The 18,944-nt window shown below is 39.2% G+C and overlaps 1 protein-coding gene across 7 annotated transcripts in view; it reads left to right on the plus strand.

Moving 5' to 3' along the window:
• BLM (BLM RecQ like helicase) overlaps positions 1 to 18,944 on the plus strand; it is a 97,490-nt gene that overhangs the window by 38,263 nt on the left and 40,283 nt on the right. For 5 of the 7 annotated variants that reach the window (XM_023649579.2, XM_070230739.1, XM_070230735.1 and 2 more), the window contains exons 4-12: positions 630 to 792; positions 3,914 to 4,035; positions 7,661 to 7,793; positions 8,095 to 8,792; positions 10,534 to 10,725; positions 13,878 to 13,996; positions 15,179 to 15,292; positions 16,827 to 16,925; positions 17,134 to 17,282. In XM_023649579.2, coding sequence (XP_023505347.1) covers positions 630 to 792; positions 3,914 to 4,035; positions 7,661 to 7,793; positions 8,095 to 8,792; positions 10,534 to 10,725; positions 13,878 to 13,996; positions 15,179 to 15,292; positions 16,827 to 16,925; positions 17,134 to 17,282 — 1,789 coding nt within the window. The remainder of the gene's footprint in view (positions 1 to 629; positions 793 to 3,913; positions 4,036 to 7,660; positions 7,794 to 8,094; positions 8,793 to 10,533; positions 10,726 to 13,877; positions 13,997 to 15,178; positions 15,293 to 16,826; positions 16,926 to 17,133; positions 17,283 to 18,944) is intronic. The other 2 variants (XM_070230730.1, XM_070230742.1) reach the window with 1 other exon arrangement.

Consider the following 18,944-nt stretch of genomic DNA (forward strand, 5'->3'; position numbering starts at 1 on the left):
CCTACCTTATCAGATACTTGGAAATATGAGACTAACGTTTTTAAACACCAGAATCAAGGTTACTGTAGAGTGAAAGAGGACTGAAAGGTGATTAATAAGCAAAACTGTAGTCTAATCAAATGTGTTGCTGTTTATGAAGAGAAGATTTGGTAAAAGTAAACTAGAGAGCAACAATTTGGCATTGTGTTTTCCCAAGTAGTCAAGAGAGACACTGAATCTGGTAGACTTAAATGGCTGTGAAGCCTTTGTGGTAGTGAGAATTTATGTGTACACACAACAGCATTTGTACAGTTACCAGACTTATTTGTTGCACTTTACCCTTACTTAAATATGAGTGAAAAAACAGAAAAGCAAAAGTGCTGATCCTTAGTGTGCGTTCCATAATTAACTTCATGAGACAGTCTTGAAAATCCTTACGCAAATCTTCAGCCTCAATCCAGCATTCACCGGAATCGATCCAGTTGACTCGATAATCATTTATGAGGAAACAAGCCAACATTAACACGTGAAAGGAGAGGGCTGTATACCCAGTGGTGTTGCTGTTTGTGACTTGCCTGAAGCACTAAGTGCTCACACCTTATTCTTGCTGTGTCGTTGATTATTGAAATAACTTATGTTTATCAACATAGATAGTGGTGAAAAGAAGAAAAACTTGGAAGAAAAGGAATTACATTCAATTGAGAAATCTCCATGTGTTGAGTTTGATGAAGATGATTATGATATGGATTTTGTTCCACCTTCTCCAGAAGAAGGAATGATTTCTGGCTCTTCTTCCTCTTTAAAATGCCTTAGGTAAAACAGCTAACTAATTAATAGATATTGTTTGTTTCTGGAATATCTGAAATAATTTATTTCTGTAGTGTCATTTCTATATAGATAAATTTCATGCCTCTGCACAGTTCATTTTATATTTAAATGAGAACATCAAAAAATCCCCATTTATACATTTTATTTAGTTGGTGGTATTCTAAAGCTATAAAGTTCCATTATGATTAATTACGTGGGACCTCAAAACAATTTTCTGTAGTTGATTTTGACATGTGGAATATATTCCTAAAAATATTATGTTTCCAAACTCCTAGACCTGAAATGGCACAAAACTAACTCCTTATTTAGGAAATGACTTAGTAAGTAATAAGTCCTTTTTTTAATAAACCCTGCAGGATAGAATTGGTCATTGTGTCTGTCTTCACTGAATTGTAGTAAATTAGTGACAAGATTGTGGTTAATTGGTAATATTATGAGAAAAAGAGATATCCACATAGCTTATCAGTAGCTTAAAATACTAAAAGTCAGTGTGACCTCTGTCCTCACCCCCAGTCCATTGAGTGGTGGTGCATATACTACACTTTTAACCAATATTTTGATGAGAAACAGATCCCTCTAGTATATCCCCTTAATTAAGGAAGACAGGCAGGAAGAGGGGTTTGCCTGCATAACCTAGCTTATCTGGGTTTATGTTTTAACAGGTGGGTTGGGATGTTTAAAGAGGTTGAGAAGGCTGACTGGTGATTACTGTTTGATGACAAAACTAAAAACCTGTAAGAGCTCCCCTCTCCCCTGCTCCCTTCTGATAGAAATTCAGCTAAAACTGTAGAAAGTGAAAAACTGAGCAGAAGTTCATATAGAGTCTAGATTCTAAATCAGCATTCTTATTGAACAGGTGAAGCCCTGAGGCCCAGGATGATGCAGTTAACAACAAAGGGACTAACATCCAGTGTAGCACTGTTTCCTGGGCCATACCTGTTCCCTTATTGAATGCCTGGCCTTTTTCTTTGTTTATAAAAAGAGTGTGTATTGCACAGATAACATTGTAACCATTTTAACAGGATACTTGTAGTCTCACAATTCCAACAAACAAAATAGATTCTTTATCCTGTTAAGTTTTGATCCTTCCCTACATGTGTGTATGATTTTTGCGTTACTGTAATCAACATGTAACTATAACTTATTATGCTTCTTTTAACATTATTTTAAAAACATTTTCCGTAGTGTTACATAGTCTTTATTTTTATTCCTTTTAATGGCTACATAATTTATTGAGTTGTCATACCATAATTAACTTTACCTAGATCTTCAGCAATTGGAAAATGGTTATTTCCAAGGTTTTTCCTAAGGTAGATTCTCTGTTTTTAATATTACAACCTCATATACATATTTGTATAATAAAACTGAAATAGAATTTTCACAAGTGATACTTTGTGTGCAGTGCATGCTTAAATTTTGTTACGTTTTATTTATTTATTTATTTATTTTAAAGATTGGCACCTGCGCTAACATCTGTTGCTAATCTTTTTCCCCTTCTTCTCCCCAAAGCCCCTAGTACATAGTTGTATATTGTAGTTCTAAGTCCTCCTATAGTTGTGCCGTGTGGACGCCACCTCAGCATGGCTTGACGAGAACTGCTAGGTCCGCGCCCAGGATCCAAACCAGCAAAACCCTGGGCCGCCAAAGCAGAGAGTGTGAACTTAACCACTTGGTCCCGGGGCCAGCCTATGTTTTATTTCATTTTAAAGTACTGCTTGTGACTTCTGAATTACTTTCAGAGGCATAATGTTCAGATAATATGTAGCAGAAAATAGAAACATGTTTTTGTGTCTCTTCTACTCCTAAACCTCTTTAGATGGCCCTCAAAATCCTTTGTCTTCAGGCCCCAAGTTACATTTACAGTTTGAGCTCCAATTATGCCCTTACAGTAACCTAAGCTCCAGTGAACCTATGAGACAAACCAACAATCTGGAAAACATTTCTAAACAATAAAGCCCTTTCTTTAATTACAATATATTATCATTTTTAAAAATGTATAGAATATAGTTAATCATCACTGTTTGATTTAGTTAGAAGATTGCATTCCAAAATCCTGCTTTAGAAAAGTACCATTGATTCCTGGGTATCAATAAATAGATTGCCCTTTTTGTCTGTCCTTCATAATCTGTTACTTTTCCCATACCCATCGTTCCTCAAATGCTACCTCCTCGGTGAAGCCTCCTCAGGCTCCAGAAAGTGTTCTCTATCTTTGGGTTTCCACAGTACTCTCCCTTTTTTTTAAAAAAAAAAAAAAAAAAATTTTTATTTTTCCTTTTTTTCCCCAAAGCACCCCAGTGCATAGTTGTGTGTTTTTAGTTGTGAGTCCTTCTAGTTGTGGCATGTAGGATGCTGCCTCAGCATGGCCTGATGAGCGGTGCCATGTCCACTCCCAGGATCCGAACTGACGAAACCCTGGGCCGCCGAAGCCGAGCGCGCGAACTTAAGCGCTCGGCCACAGGGCCAGCCCCAGTACCCTTACCCTCTCTTTGACACTCATTTAGTACTAATTTATTTTGTTACTTTTAAGATATTTGTTATATCCAGTCAGACTGACCATGTTTATATGTGTTAATATTTTTTTATAATCTGCATGAGTTAATTATATGTACAGATACACATATATACACATTGGCATAATAAGAAAAGTCTGGATCAAATGCTTTGGAGTTTCAGAAGAGAGAGATGTTAATAACCACCTGCTGAAGAAATAGGTGAAGTAACACTTAGGCTGGGCCTAGAAGAACAAGTGTGATTTGGGTAAGAAGAGCTTGGAATGGTGGGTTTTCCCAGTCGAGAGAAGAGCAGAAGCAAAACCCCTGAGGCAGACAACGCGGGGCTCATGTGGGGAGGGTAAGTGATGCCCTGTGCTTGGAGTGTGGCGTTGTCGAAAGGGCATCACCGGAGATGCAGGTGAAAAGGTCTCTTGGGGCCAGAAGACAGCAGACTTTAGGGCCAGCGAAAGAGGTTTTAGAATAGACGAGAGACAAATACATTGTTTTCTTTTCTGTTATATATCATCTGACCAGAGTTGGAAAAATATTAGAGGAAAAATTATGCATTTGGTCTAGTCTAGACTATGATTGGTTTTATATTTTTTAATTTGTAGTGTGTTAAAGGACCTTGACACCCCTGACAGAAAAGATGGTCTTAGCACATCAGAGGACTTGTCAAAAGCTGAGAAAATGACTGTACAGCAGCCTCATCAAGAAACGAGCACAGACTGTGACGGTACAAAAGTATTTTCAACAGATCACATATTTTAACTGCTTACTTTTGAAAGCAAAGATTGTATCTTTACCCTGTGGCTGTAAAGTGTAAGATGGCAAGTTTGTAGTTCCTTTTGCTCTAAATAGAATCATCCCTGTTCATTCGTCAGCCAGCATTTGCTCGAACAACTCAGAAACTCATGTTCTCACAACATAATTCATTCTCTATTTTGAACAGCTACTTGTTAGAACAAGTGTTTTTTAGAAAATTATTTCACATATTGAGCCAGAATTTGCTTTCCTGTAACTTTAATCCTTGTGAGATAAGTCTAAAGCTCCTAGGAGTTTGTTCTCCTTTTTTTTTTTTAAGCTAAATCTCATTAGGTCTTTAAACTCTTCCTGTAGATACTGGTTTCTAGACTTTCATCCTCCTGTTCACCCTTGTGTGTAGTCTGGGTTTGGGTCTTGATGTTCACTTAAAGTTTGATACTTTTGATTTGTTTGATTTGTTTCTAATTCATTTTAAAATTTTCTATTAAATATCAAGTATAAATAATCCAGTAGCTCTACAAGACTTTGAAAAATAGTAGCCTCCTTTCCCGCTCTTGCTTTCTACTTCCCAGGGGCTCTTTCAGCCTAGAGTTTTGTGTCTGTCTAGTCTGGAAATTTTTCTAGTGTTATTTCTTTTTATTTTCTTCTATTTGTTTTGTTTCACTCTTCCTGGAACTTCAATTTGGATATTGGGCCTCCATCGATTATCTTTTCTATTTTCCATCTCTTGCTTTTCTGGGAGATTTCCTCAATTGTATCTTTAACTCTTCTATGGAATTTTTCATTTTTATAAAATCAGTTTCCAAGAGCTCTTTTTTATCCTCTGAATATTTTTGTAGTGCATTCTATTCTTGTTTGATGGGTGCTGTACTGATTGTGTGTGTGTGTGCATGCACACAGACATGTAGTGGTCTCTGTGCGTTGTTTCTGTTTTCTCCAAATTTCTTTTTGTTTATTTTGGTCTCTGAATTTATTGTCAGGGATGTTGCTGAAATGTCTCATGTCCTAAGCACTCTTTTAAGTGCCTTACAATATTAACAAATTTAATCCTCACAGTGGCCCTTTTAGGTAGTTTCCGTTATCCAGTTTTTACAGATAAGGAAACTGAGATACGAATGGTTAAGTAGTTACACAGAGTCGTGACTTAGGCAGCGTTGGGGCTAGGCTTTGAACCCGGCAGACTTGAGGCTGCAGCCGCTGCACCATGCTGTTTCTACATCAGTAAGTTTCACTGATAAAATGGTCCACTAGGACAGTGGCAAGGAGAGTCCTGCAGAATGGCGAGAGAGGCCTCCCTCCTGGCTGACGCCAATTCACGCAGCACCACTTCTTGTTTAACTACAGATATGTCGTCAGACCATGTTTCGCTCCCTTGTCCATGGACATGGACTCCAGAAGCTCAGGGTGTGAGGCAGCAAGAGGCAATGGGTGGCACATTGGCTCTCAAGTGGTGCAGACCTGGGACACAAACCTGTCTCCTCTTCCTCCTGGCTGTGTGACCATGACAGAGTAGTTAAGCTTCTCTAGACCTCAGTTGCTGCTTCTGTAAAACAAGGAGAGTAATATCTGCCTTGCTGGGGAGTTGTCAGGATTCGAGGTGAAGTACCCAGGGTGCTGTCGGCCTTTAATAAATGGTAGTTATTTGGGCCTGGCCCCATGGCCAAGTAGTTAAGTTCACACGCTCCACTTCGGCAGCCCAGGGTTTCGCCAGTTTGAATCCTGTGTGCGGATGTGGCACCACTCATCAGGCCATGCTGAGGTGGCGTCCCACATACCGCAACTAGAAGGACCCACAACTAAAAATACACAACTATGTACCTGGGGACTTTGGGGAGAAAAAGGAAAAATAAAATCTTTAAAAAATAAAAATAAAAAAAATAAATGATAGTTATTATCTGACAGTCTAGTAATCCTTTCAAAGAAGGAAAGATGTTAAGAGGGCTGGTTTATTTTTATGAACTCTTGCTAACTCTGTAATTGTTTCCTCTCCTTCTTAGAGCACACAAAGCAGCCATTTGAGAGCATATTCTAGAATTTTACTCTGAATTAACATCAAGATCACCAGCCTGTAGCTTTTGGCCATCACTTTAGAATTTCTTTGAAAGTTAGAACAATGTTTGCCTGTCTTCACTCTTCCATCAGCTGTCCTGTTCACCAGGTGCCTCACGGATCAGCGAGATCTTATTTGCGCATTTCCTTTGTATTCTGAGGTGTGGTCTGTCTAGACAAGGAGACCTGAGCTCCTTTCCAACTGCTGTGTCACTCTCTGAGCCCCTCTTGGCTTTTATTTCCTTCAGACAATTATTTACTCTCCTCTTTCCAATCTGATGCTCCTTCTCCTTGGAGAGAAAACAGATGTAAAATAGGCATTAAGCAGTCCCACTTTACCATCTCATCCCGCACATCCCTGTTTACATCAGTCACTAGTAAGAGTCCACATTTCCCGAGTCTTTGTCACACGGATGCTTGTCCCCGCACTGCCCTCTGCACCCCTGGTCTGTGCTGTCTTCCCCCCTTCGTGCTCTGTGCACCCTTCAGCTGACTGCCCTCAGTCTGCATCTTCCCAGTAACTTCATTCTCGTCTCTGAACGTTTTCTTCCCCAGATTTCTGACTGTCTCCTGAGAGGACTCTTTCCTCTGCAGCCTCCCTCAACTGTTTATTTCTCCTTAGGCCCTGGGGCTGGAGTAGGCATCTTCCTTGCTTCCCACTGCTACCCTAGTCCGTTTTTTTTCTTTCCTTCATCTAAAGCCTCACCTCCTTTGACGTTTCCTAGTTATATAGTTTAAACAAAACAGTGTGGAGTGGGCTGGCTGGATTCAGATGTCCATATGTTGTCATCAGGAATTTCTCTCACACCTGCCTTCTCTCTCCTCTCTTCATCCCATCTCTCCCTCTCAGTCCCCCATTTCTTTCTGTCTCTGTTTTCTGCTTTCCCTTGTCTTGGTCTTATTTTCAAGCTGTGTTTTCCTGTCTGGTGGCAGAGATGGCCACCAGTAGACTGTCTAGCTCGTTGAAAAGAGAGATCCTCTTTTCCAATCAGTCAAAAAACTCCCAGACCTAATTCTCATTGAGCTGCCTTACGTCAGATAGCCAGTGAGGGAGTTGGGGAGGGGTGCTCTTCTTATGCGGATACCCAGTGAGGGAGTCGGGGAGGGGTGGTCTCCAAAAAGAAGTCAAGTGCTCTGCTGTCACCACTGAAAGGGAGCCTGGATGCCAGGCAGACCAGAACAACTGGGGCTCTTACCATTCCAAGCCCTTATGATATGCTTGGTGTGGGCATGGTGAGATTTACCCCTGAAATTAGTAAAAAAGAAAAATGATAGTAAATTGATAAACTTTTGTATCTTGCAAGGACCTTGGTTACCCTGAGAGAAATATTAAGAATTAACCTGAAATTAAATGTTAACATAGTTATGAGCTCTCATCATATAGAATAGAGGAAATCTGATTTCAAGTTATTTCACAAGCAGATAATAGGACAGTATCTCGATGTTTTTTACCTTGTTTTTAAACTACTTCAAATTTTACATGCATGACTTTCAAATTTTTACCTTTTTTGTTTTCAAAGAAAAATATTAACGTAATTACTTTATAGTTAGACAGATAAGTTTACAGCAGCAGCTTATTCACGTGATGGACCATATCTGTAAATTGGTTGATACGATTCCTGATGCTGAACTGAAAGCTTTGAATTGTGGGAACGAACTGCTTCAGCAGCGCAACATAAGGTATTTTGATTTTTCTACTTCTGGAATATATCTGATTGCATTTCTACCACTCCAAGTCAGAAATGTGGAGGGCAAAATTTCCAGGCATTCTGGCCAGGAAATTGAACAGGATAATTGTCACTATGTTTTAAATTTATTTACTTTTCCAAACTGTTCCTTTAGTACTTATATTCAGATTTTTGAGATTGGGAAAAAGAGGATATATTTTGTCACAATTTGGGATGAAAACTAAAGATGTACTTGTGTGGCCTACATTGTAGACTGCTCTTCTTTAATGTGGTTCTCTGTGTTCTCTCTTCAGAAGGAAACTCCTAGCTGAAGTGGATTTTAACACAAGTGATGCCGGTGTTCTTGGCTCAACGTGGAGAGGCAGGCCTGATTCCCTCGGTAGCCCTGTGGAGGATGTGGCATCTGCCTCCTCGCCTTATGCGTTGCCAAAGGCTGGTTCCTGTCCCACAGAGAATTCTGTTGAGTTCAATTTTCCACACCTTCCCTCAAATTCCATTTCTGCTGGAGAATGTTTACTGACTACTACCCCAGGAAAGACAGGATTCTCAGCCACCACGAAGAATCTCTTTGAAAGACCATTATTCAATTCCCATTTACAGAAGTCTTTTGTAAGCAGCAACTGGGCTGAAACACCAAGGATAGAAAAAAGAAATGAAAGCTCCTATTTTCCAGGAAACGTTCTCACAAGCACTGCTGTGAAAGATCAGAATAAACACACTGCTTCAGTAAATGACTTAGAAAGAGAAATCCAGGCCTCCCGTGAAATCGATAATTTTGACATAGATGACTTTGATGATGATGATGACTGGGAAAATATAATGCATAATTTAGCAGCCAGCAAATCTTCCACAGCTGCCTATCAACCTGTTAAGGAAGGTGGGCCAGTTAAATCAGTATCAGAAAGAATTTCTTCAGCCAAGACAAACTGTCTTCCAGTGGCATCTACTGCTCAAAATAAAAACTTCTCGGAGTCAATTCAGAATTGCACTGGTAAGTTTAAAATAAATTGAATGCTTCTATTTCGTATGAAAACAAAACTGTCCAAAATAGGAATTGTATAAGAACAACCATAGCAAATCATCATTGCCTAAAAACTACATTGTTTCTATGCAGATTTCTGCTGATAATATGAATTACAAATCACAATTTCAAAAGCAAGTTGCTCTTTTGTCTCTGTAGCAGCTGTAGTTTTCTAAAATGTGTAATTATAACCTATTATAGTAAAGCTCTAAAGTCATCACAAATGTGCTTTGCCTTTAAACTAACATTTTTAGTTCCTAAAACAATAAAACTCACGAGGACCAAGTTTTTAATGGTTTAGGGGATAGGTAAAAAGCAAAGCTGAATTTATATGTTAAAAATGTAATGGTGTGTATTTTTAGAATTCTGGATTGATGAGAACTGATCAATTTATAAAGTAGAGAAGCGTGTGTTATGTCTTAAAATATTAAATATAGGGCAGTTTAAGAAAGGTGAAGTCAGAAATTTCTTAAATGAATCAAATTATTTCTTTTGGCCTAGAATCCCTTTAACTCATTCAGCAAATACTATTGAGCGCCTACCATGTGCCATGTCCTGTGCCAGGTTCTGGTGGTGGACAGATGCATGATGAGCACTTCTGCCCTATTAGAGCTCACAGTCCAGTGAGAGGAGTTTGGGAGGAGTGAAATTAGGCACTATAAAGGCTGCAGAGAAAAGCCAAAATTAATTTTAAAACCTTACATCAACCTTATAAAGTTATCACAAAGTGTTTTTTAACTGAACAAGTTTATGTGCGTAAAAGTTTTATAAAGTACAGCCCTCCCTGTTTTTACCGTTGATGACTTAATGCCACAGAGGTTGTTCTTACAGTTATGCTGTTGACCTTTAAGACAACCATTAGTGGATTTATTTTTGTATCATGTTAGAGTGTGTCACACTTGATGTTCACAATCATCCTTGAGGCCGTTGAGTGTTGGGGTTAGAGTAGCTGCCAGGGCTGGCGTGAGCACCTCTTGTTCTCCAAGCTGAACACAGTTGCGACAGTGAGGCTGCAGAGCTCCGGGTGGGTGTGAGACACTATGGAGGAAGAATCAGGAAGCCAAGGCGACCGAGCGTCCAGACGCGGTGCCTGGGAAAACTGCGGCACCATCAACAGAGACGGGGGAGTCAGGAGGCAGAGACAGATTTGGAGAAGCGCTGAGGAGGGCTGTTTTAAGATTTTTGAGCTTAAAGTGTTGCTAAGTCCTTCAGGTAGAAATGTCTTGCAGACAGTTGGAGATACATGAGGGACTGGAACTGAGGAGGGTGTCGGCCAGGTCTTAAGAAAGAGATCTAGACGTTCTGTGCACAGAGGTGATGTTTAAAATTAGGGGACTAGGAAAATGCCAAAAAAACATGTCCCAAGAGCCCAGTCCCAAGTGTCTGCAAGACTCCCAAGTTTCAGAGGCAGTGGACGAAGCGCAGCTAAGGAAGGGAGTTTAAATCGCGTGGAAATCTCACCATCGTCTCAAGTCAAGAGCGAGGAGGAAGGAGGGATAATAGTGGGAGTGCTGCAGAAAAATCAAGGAAAACGTGAATTAGGAAGTCTCCTCCGGGGACTCCGACAGTTGGGGAGGAAACCCCAGTAAATGGTTAAAGAAGGAATTTGCTGCAGGGAAACGTAGGCCAGCGATTCTCAGGGCAAAGGGTAAATGCTAAAACTGACTTGTTACATTAATGCTCTGCTTTTTCTTAACATTCATTTTCTTAGTCAAGTCGGCGCAAAATTTAGCATCCGGAAATCTGAAACATGAGCGTTTCCAAAGTCTTAGTTTTCCTCATACAAAAGAAATGATGAAGATTTTTCATAAAAAATTTGGCCTGCATCATTTTAGAACTAATCAGCTAGAGGCGATCAACGCTGCACTGCTTGGTGAAGACTGTTTTATCTTAATGCCCACTGGTATGTATTTTTAGATACGAATTGGCAGGAATCCATTGGCAGATGTGAAATGAGAGCCGTTTAATAGAAATAAAAAGCACACCTACACAGTATCTCTGTCACTTAGGGACCTCCAAGCCTCCCGTGCAGTAGTGAGAACCCTCTGTTCTCATTGTTGACATGATAACGTTTATAGCCCTTGATGATTTTCATCTCAAAGCTCATCATGTTGAGTTGATCTAGCAGTTCTCTTTGGGAATTTTTCTTTTTTCCAGTCCTAACTTAGTCTGGAACATGAACAAAAAAATTACTGTCAGAGACAATGACCTTTTCTGGCATTTTATTAGGTCCAGTCTGGTGTCACATGAGGGTTAAAATCATCAGCTCTGGGGTGGTGGCCTGAGCTTAAAACGCAGCTCTTGCTCTGGTTAGTGGTATGGCCTTGAACGAGGTGCTCCTCTCCCCGAACCTGAGTTCCCTCGTGTGTGCAAGGGGGTAGGATGAGGGCCCTGCTTCACCGTGCATCGTGAGGATTAAATGAAAGCATTTAGCATAGTTCTTTCTTGGCCTCAGTTTTGCGGAGATCCGGGACTTTTTTTTCATTGTGCTATTAAAGTTTATACCAGCTGTTCAGTGATTTATATTCATCCAAGAATATTAAATACGCAGTTAGGATAGGAAACATGAGGGCTTTGGAACTGCAGTACCTGTCTGTAGTCCTCCCTTGCCTTTTACTTGCCTTGTGTTGTGACCTTTGGCAATTAGTTATTGCCATCATTATTAAATAATGTTGACTAGATGCCTGAATTTTTTCAAACTGATTTTAAAATTTAGAAGAGGTTGGTTTAATAATAAGGATTTCAAATTTTGTTAACTTGTTGGTCACTCTGTGTCTTCCATTTCTACCCCAATCCAAAGGTAAAGCTGGAGAGGATCCTGACAGTGATCTAGTCCAGTGATTTTTTCAGGGCTTTCCATGGTCCTTTAGGGTTTCAAGGGGGCATTTTGAGGGTCCATCCACTCCAATTTCAACCTCTTGGTTTATATATATATAAAGATTCCAAATAAGGTTTCTTTTAGACAAGAAAATTTTTTGAAAACCACGGATGTAGTATGCATTGCAGGTCATAAAGTTGAGGCGCGGTAAGATTAAGTGGCATGTCTAAATTCATATAGCCTATTGAGTGGTGGAGCAGAAACTAGAACTCAGGTCTCTATTCTTAGCATCCTGCTCTTTCCTTGACATTCACACATATGTGCCAAAACAAAATTTACTTGCCACACCTGCGAAAAAGAAGGAAAGCGATATATAGTTTTAAAAAACAAATAGGGGCTGGCCCCGTGGCCGGGTGGTTAAGTTCGCACGCTCCGCTGCAGGTGGCCCAGTGTTTCGTTGGTTCGAATCCTGGGCACGGACATGGCACTGCTCATCAAACCACACTGAGGCAGCGTCCCACATGCCACAACTAGAAGGACCCACAATGAAGAACATACAGCTATGTACCAGGGGGCTTTGGGGAGAAAAAGGAAAAAAATTAAATCTTTAAAAAAATAAATAAAAATAAAAAACAAATAGAAGTCCTAGAATCTGCCTGGCCTAGCTTCTACCGTGAGCAGATGGGTGACGTTGGAAATGAGGGACTGAGCGTTTTTGGTATCATTAGATGTGTACTCACTGTCTGGCCATTTTGAAGTGGAGTTAAATGGAGAGAGGTGTTTTTTTGATCTCGAAATTTTCTCTGTATCTTCTGTTGGTACATGCTAAGGTAATTCTACCCTTCTTTTATTTATTTATTTTTTGGATTTTTTAAAGTTATTTATTTATTTTGAGGAAGATTAGCCCTGAGCTAACATCTGCCAGCAATCCTCCTCTTTTTGCTGAGGAAGACTGGCCCTGAGCTAATACCTTTGCCCATCTTCCTCTACTTTATATGTGGGACGCTTGTCACAGCATGGCTCGCCAAGCAGTGCCATATCTGCACCCAGGATCCAAACCTGCGAACCCCGGGCTGCCGAAGCGGAACGTGTGAACTCAACCACTGCGCCACCGGGCTGGGCTCTACCCTTCTTTTATTTTAAAGGAAGATTGAGGATATTACCTTATTTTATTTTATTTTATTTTTTTAAAGATTCGCACCTGAGCTAATATCTGTTGCCAAGCTGTTGGGGTTTTTTTTTCCTTCTTCTCCCCAAAACCCCCCAGTACATAGCTGTATATTCTAGTTGTAGGTCATTCTGGCTCTGCTATGTGGGATGCCGCCTCAGCATGGCCTGATGAGTGGTGCTAGGCCTGCGCCCAGGATCCGAACTGGCGAAACCCTGGGCCACCGAAGCAGAGTGCGCGAACTTAACCTCTCGGCCACGGGGCTGACCTCAATATTACCTTATTGATAAGAGTTCTGGGAGGGCTGGCCCCGTGGCCGAGGGGTTAAGTTCACGCGCTCCGCTGCAGTGGTCCAGGTTTCACCAATTCGAGTCCTGGGCACAGACATGGCACCACTCATCAAGCCATGCTGAGGCAGGATCCCACATAGCACAACTAGAAGGACCCACAGCTAAGAATATACAACTGTGTACCGGGGGCTTTGGGGAGAAAAAAAGGAAAAAAAATAAAATCTTTAAAAAAGAAAGTTCTGGGAGTAAAAGCTCTGATATTCAGTGTTGAAAGGTTCATACTAATGGTTTAAAAAAACTGAGATCCTAAAAGTGCCTTTTGGATCGTCAAAGAAATATTAAACCATGTTTACTATGGTTTTTAATTTTGTATATTTTATCACAGTTTAACTCTAAAAGTTAAATACTATATAATATAATTATTTTTATCCTAGTATCCTAGCACCCCTTGTACTGCCAGATATAAAAAGTTTGCTGTATTTGGACTTCCCAAGTAGACTTTTAAAACATTTCCATTCCGTTTAAGTCTCCTGCCTTGAGTGTTGCTTTCACTATCGTTTGTACCTATATAAGATGTCTTAGTGATAATTTTTACACATTTAAATTGCCTAAATATTTTGGCTCATTCAAATATGGCAAATTGTTGGCACTGTGGGGAATATCACATGGTATCCTCTTAGTTAATCGTTTTAAACATTATGTGTTATTTACTTTATAACTTTTACCTTTACGTTCTCAAGACAGAACCTGATGGATATTTTTTGTCATCTCTCTTTTAGGAGGTGGTAAGAGTTTGTGTTACCAGCTCCCCGCCTGTGTTTCTCCTGGGGTCACTATTGTCATCTCTCCCTTGAGATCACTTATAGTAGATCAAGTCCAAAAGCTGACTTCCTTGGATGTAAGTTAAAGTGAAACACTACTAATTATAATAAAAATAGTAAAAAAAAAAAAAAAAAAAAAAAAAAGACTTGAAAGCACTTCTATTTCAGTACTCTGGATAACCTTCTTTATTCATGAGTCCTAAGAATAAAGCACAACATTAAGTTGTACATTTAAGCACATGTCTGAAAATTCTGATACAGATTACCTTCTGTAATTCACTCTTATTCTAAAAGAATGCACTTTAGTAAAAACTTTTAAGCAGTATTTTACTGATGTAAATTTTTTTCTTTTTAAAGATTTTTTATTTTATTCCTTTTTCTCCCCAAAGCCCCCCGGTACATAGTTGTATATTCTTCATTGTGGGTCCTTCTGGTTGTGGCATGTGGGATGCTGCCTCAGCGTGGCTCGATGAGCGGTGCCATGTCCGCGCCCAGGATTCGAACCAGCAAACCACTGGGCTGCCTGCAGCGGAGCACGCGAACTTAACCACTCAGCCACGGGGCCAGCCCCAAATTTTTTTTTAATAATATGAAAGGATTTCTTTTTTTTACTCTTGCCAGATCAACATAGTTCTCACTCCTTTATATTTTAAAATGCATACACATGAGTGTGCCCACACACATATGTCCTTCTTCCTCCTGGCTGAGGTTAAGGAACTAGATGAAAGCAGTCTACTCAATCCTGCTGATTGTGATCTTACAGAACTGATTTCAGAGTTAGGAGCCACCATTGCTCAACAAGACCACTGGTTTGATTTTTCTTACAAAGAACGTCTTAGTGCAGTGATGGTAGCCGCTGTTCCACCATCCGTGCTGTTACGCCCCTCTCATTGTTATTACGCATTAAAACCCTGAAGATGTATTTATCTAAAAATAAATGTAGCCATACATTAGGATTGGAGTCACTTAGATGCTGAATTTATATTTATTTTACTTACAAATGTGAAAAGCAAAGGAAGTAAAGAAAAGAGGAAAAAAGAAAAGGAAGTAATAATGGGAAGAGTGTTTTGAGTTAAGCCTAATAAGGGTTTTTTAAAAATATGTACTGATTATTTGTTATTTTTATTATATTGAGATTATATTTCCTCTGACAGATTTGATGAGAGGCTTATAAAAATATTTATAAAATCTAAGGATAAATATAAGCTTAAGTCAGATTAATGTGTAAAATTTAAATTGTTCACTACTTTTATACTTAGATTCCAGCTACATATCTAACAGGTGATAAGACCGACTCAGAAGCTACAAGTATTTACCTTCAATTATCAAAAAAAGACCCAATTATAAAACTTCTATATGTTACTCCAGAGAAGGTTTGTATTTATATCATTATTTTAAAATGTGATAGTAAAGCCCACTAGAATACATATAGTTTTTAAATTTTGACATTGAAATTTGACATAATTGTACAGGATAGTGCAAAGAATTCCTGTATAACTTTCACCCAGAAACTCCAAATGGTAACATATTACTATGATTTTTTTATGTTTTTCTGAAACATTTTAGAGTAAATTGCAGAGATGATATCCTTTTAACCCTAAATACTTGGCTGTGCATTTCTTAAAAAGAAGGAATTGTCATATAACCTCAGTATGATGATCAACATCGGAAAATGTTCATTGAAAAATACTGTTACTTAATCTATAAATCTTGTTCCAAATCTGCTAGTTGTGCCAATAATGTCCTTCATAGCAAAAGAAAATCTTAGATTTTGCATTGCACTTATTGTCATGTATCTTTAATGTCCTTTAAACAGTTTCTCTCTCTTTGTCTTTCATGGTTTTGACATTTTTGAAGAGCAAAGGCCAGTTGTGTTGAGGACTGTCTCTCAATTCGAGTTTATTTTATGTTTCCTCATGATTCAATTCGTGTTGTTCATTTTGGCAGGACTGTCACAGAAGTGGTGCTAGGTTCTCACTGCGTCCTCTTGGGAGACATTTAGTGTTGATATGTCCCATTGCTGCCCTGTTAGTTAACTTGGATCACTTGGTTAAGGTGGTGTCAGCCAGATTTCTCCACTGTCAAATTACTTGTTTTGGCCTTTGTGATTAGTAGGTATCCTATTGTAGGATACGCTGAGACTGTAAATATCCTGTTACTCATCAGACTTTTACCCATGAGTTTCATTATCCATTGATGATTCTCCAAATCAGTTAATACTATAACAAATGTCAAATGAGGATTCTTCCAATTTAGCTGTAAGAAAGTGCTTTCCCTTTCACCCACGTGTTTATTTATATCAATGTGAAATCATGGTTCTTAATTTATTCAGTGGGTTATAATCAATGATCATTATGTATTTTAATGTTCTAATTGTCCTAGATTTGGCCAGTGGGAGAGCTCCATCAAACTGGCTTCTGTGTCCTTTTGACATGTCTCTGTCAAGATATGGGTGCCACACATGGTCATTGCTACTTGAGGGTCATTGCTTCTAGTCCCTGTCATAGACAGAGATACAAAATATATTAATAAAAATACAAATATACATGTATGTAGGTATGTATATGTTTTTCCTCCAAACAACATGCACACGTGTAACACACATCTGTAACCCTTTTACCACTGTAAACATGTGGTGGCCCTCAGATAGACTGTGGCAGAAAAAAGTTTTAGAACCACTGACCTACTACATAAACTGTTTGCTGAGTGTAGGTGAGCATTCTAAAATGTCTGATTTGCTATTTTCTATTACTTCTGCTAATTCTTTTCATAGATTGAAATAAGAACCAGTTTTATGTGGAGCTTTTAATACAGCTTAAGTTGCAATGGAACTTAAGAGACAAAATCCTTAAGGTAACATGGTGTTTAAATGTTTTTAAATGTCTAATTAATACATTTCTGGTCTAGGTCTGTGCAAGTAACAGACTGATTACTACTTTGGAGAATCTGTATGAGAGGAAGCTCTTGGCACGTTTTGTTATTGATGAGGCACATTGTGTCAGCCAGGTAAATGCTGTTTTTATGTCTTGAAATACCAAGAAATATATACTACCAGCAGTATATGTATTTTCTGAACTGAAGAGAAAAAAAAATTAGTGAGTTATTCTGCTATTTCACTGAAGAATAAGGTGGTTCTTAATATATTGAGCAGTATTTGCTTTTTACATAAGGAAGATCCAAATAGTCTGAAAAGCAATATTTTTTTTCCAACTAGTGGGGACATGATTTTCGTCAAGATTACAAAAGGATGAATATGCTTCGCCAGAAGTTTCCCTCTGTTCCGGTGATGGCTCTTACTGCCACAGCTAATCCCAGGGTACAGAAGGACATCCTCACTCAGCTGAAGATTCTCAGTCCTCAGGTGTAAGTTCTTGAAAATCATGAATTTTAAAATCCTAGCGCGGAGGTTCTAAGTTGCTGCATATTAGAATTGTACAGAGCTTTAAAAACCCCAATGCCCAGGTGCGCCCGAGGCCAGTTAGATCAATTTGGGGGGCTGGGAGCCAGTGTGTTTTAAAGAATCTGGAGTGGTTCCAATATGCGGCAAAGTTTGGGAACCAGAGCCCTAGGGCTTTTCTCCACTTACTGATCTCAAAACTCTACCCCAGCACCTATTTTTGGAAGTAGGGATAAATTGCGTGCTGTGCCTGTTGAGCTGGTGTAGTCCCAGTACTGAATCAGCTTTTATTTATCTCATTTGGCTTCCATGTATCCTAGAGTATACTTCATAAAATGAACAGATTACCCTACTTTGTCATTTTCCTTTAAAGTCTCAATTATATCTGTACTATTGAACACAGTCCAGAAACTATCTAACAGCTTTTTTACTTTGTGTTCATCTCAACAGCAAGCAGCTTCTTGTTGCCACCAAATCCATAATTACTCAGTAACAAAAACTACTGTTAAAAATATCCCCACCTATATAGGTTGTACTGGATTATTTTGTACCTCTCAGTTTGCAGAGAAAGGTGCGTTCTCTGAAAGGTTCATTCACTCCGCAAATGTTTATTTAGCATCTGTTGTGTACCAAGGTTAAAATACTTTTTTCTTCTAATTTATTAGTGTGTGCTTTGAGTTTGTGGATTGTCTGAAGGAGTGAGGACTGATAGTTGAGGATGGATTTTTAAAGCACAGCTTTTATTCATTTGGAAATAAAGACCATAAGCTGGCTCTATAAATACAATAATCAGTAAAAACAACAACGGCATCTCAGCGGGTTATGAGGAGAACTGAAAGTTCCGCCTGAAGGACATGAGGGGTCATGAGATTAAGATAGCTACAAAGACCTCTGCAGATTAGACTGGCATTCGTGAGCACAAGAATTTGAGAGTCCTCAGAATTTTGTGTGTGACGACAAAATCTGGAAGGGGATATTTTAATTTAATCTCACTTTCAGAGGGGTGTTTGTATAAAATTTGGGGGAAAAAAGATATGTGGCTTCCATAATTGATATACATTAAAACATTACATTTAAGATGTCATATCAGGGGCGGCCCCAGGGCCGAGTGGTTAAGTTCGAAGGCACTGCTTCGGTGGCCCCGGTCTTTGCGGTTCGGATCCTGGGCACGGACTTGGTACCACCCATCAGGCCATGCTGAGGCGGCATCCCACATAGCACAACCAGAAGGACCCACAACTGAAAATACACAACTATGTACCAGGAGGGCTTTGGGGAGAAGAAGAAGAAAAGAAAAAAATAGATTGGCAACAGATGTTAGCTCAGGTGCCAATCTTTAAAAGAAAAAAAAAGATGTCATGTTATACTTTAGGTTCTAGTGAATAGCCTATCTGCTAGAAATTTGCTTCTACAAGTACTACATTGATCTACGAAAGGTTTTCTTTTTTTTTTCTTTACTAGGCACTTAACCGCTGTGCCACCAGGCCAGCCCCCGCTGTTCTTTTAGATCAATAATATTAATTACCAAATGCTCATAGTTAAAAGAAATGATATAAATTCAATTCAGCTTTTGAATAACTTTTTGTCAGTATAGAATTGGTGATTTTTGTTTGAGTAAACACTGCACA

Source organism: Equus caballus, chromosome 1 (genome assembly GCF_041296265.1).
Source record: "Equus caballus isolate H_3958 breed thoroughbred chromosome 1, TB-T2T, whole genome shotgun sequence".
NCBI classification, from domain to species: Eukaryota; Metazoa; Chordata; class Mammalia; order Perissodactyla; family Equidae; genus Equus; species Equus caballus.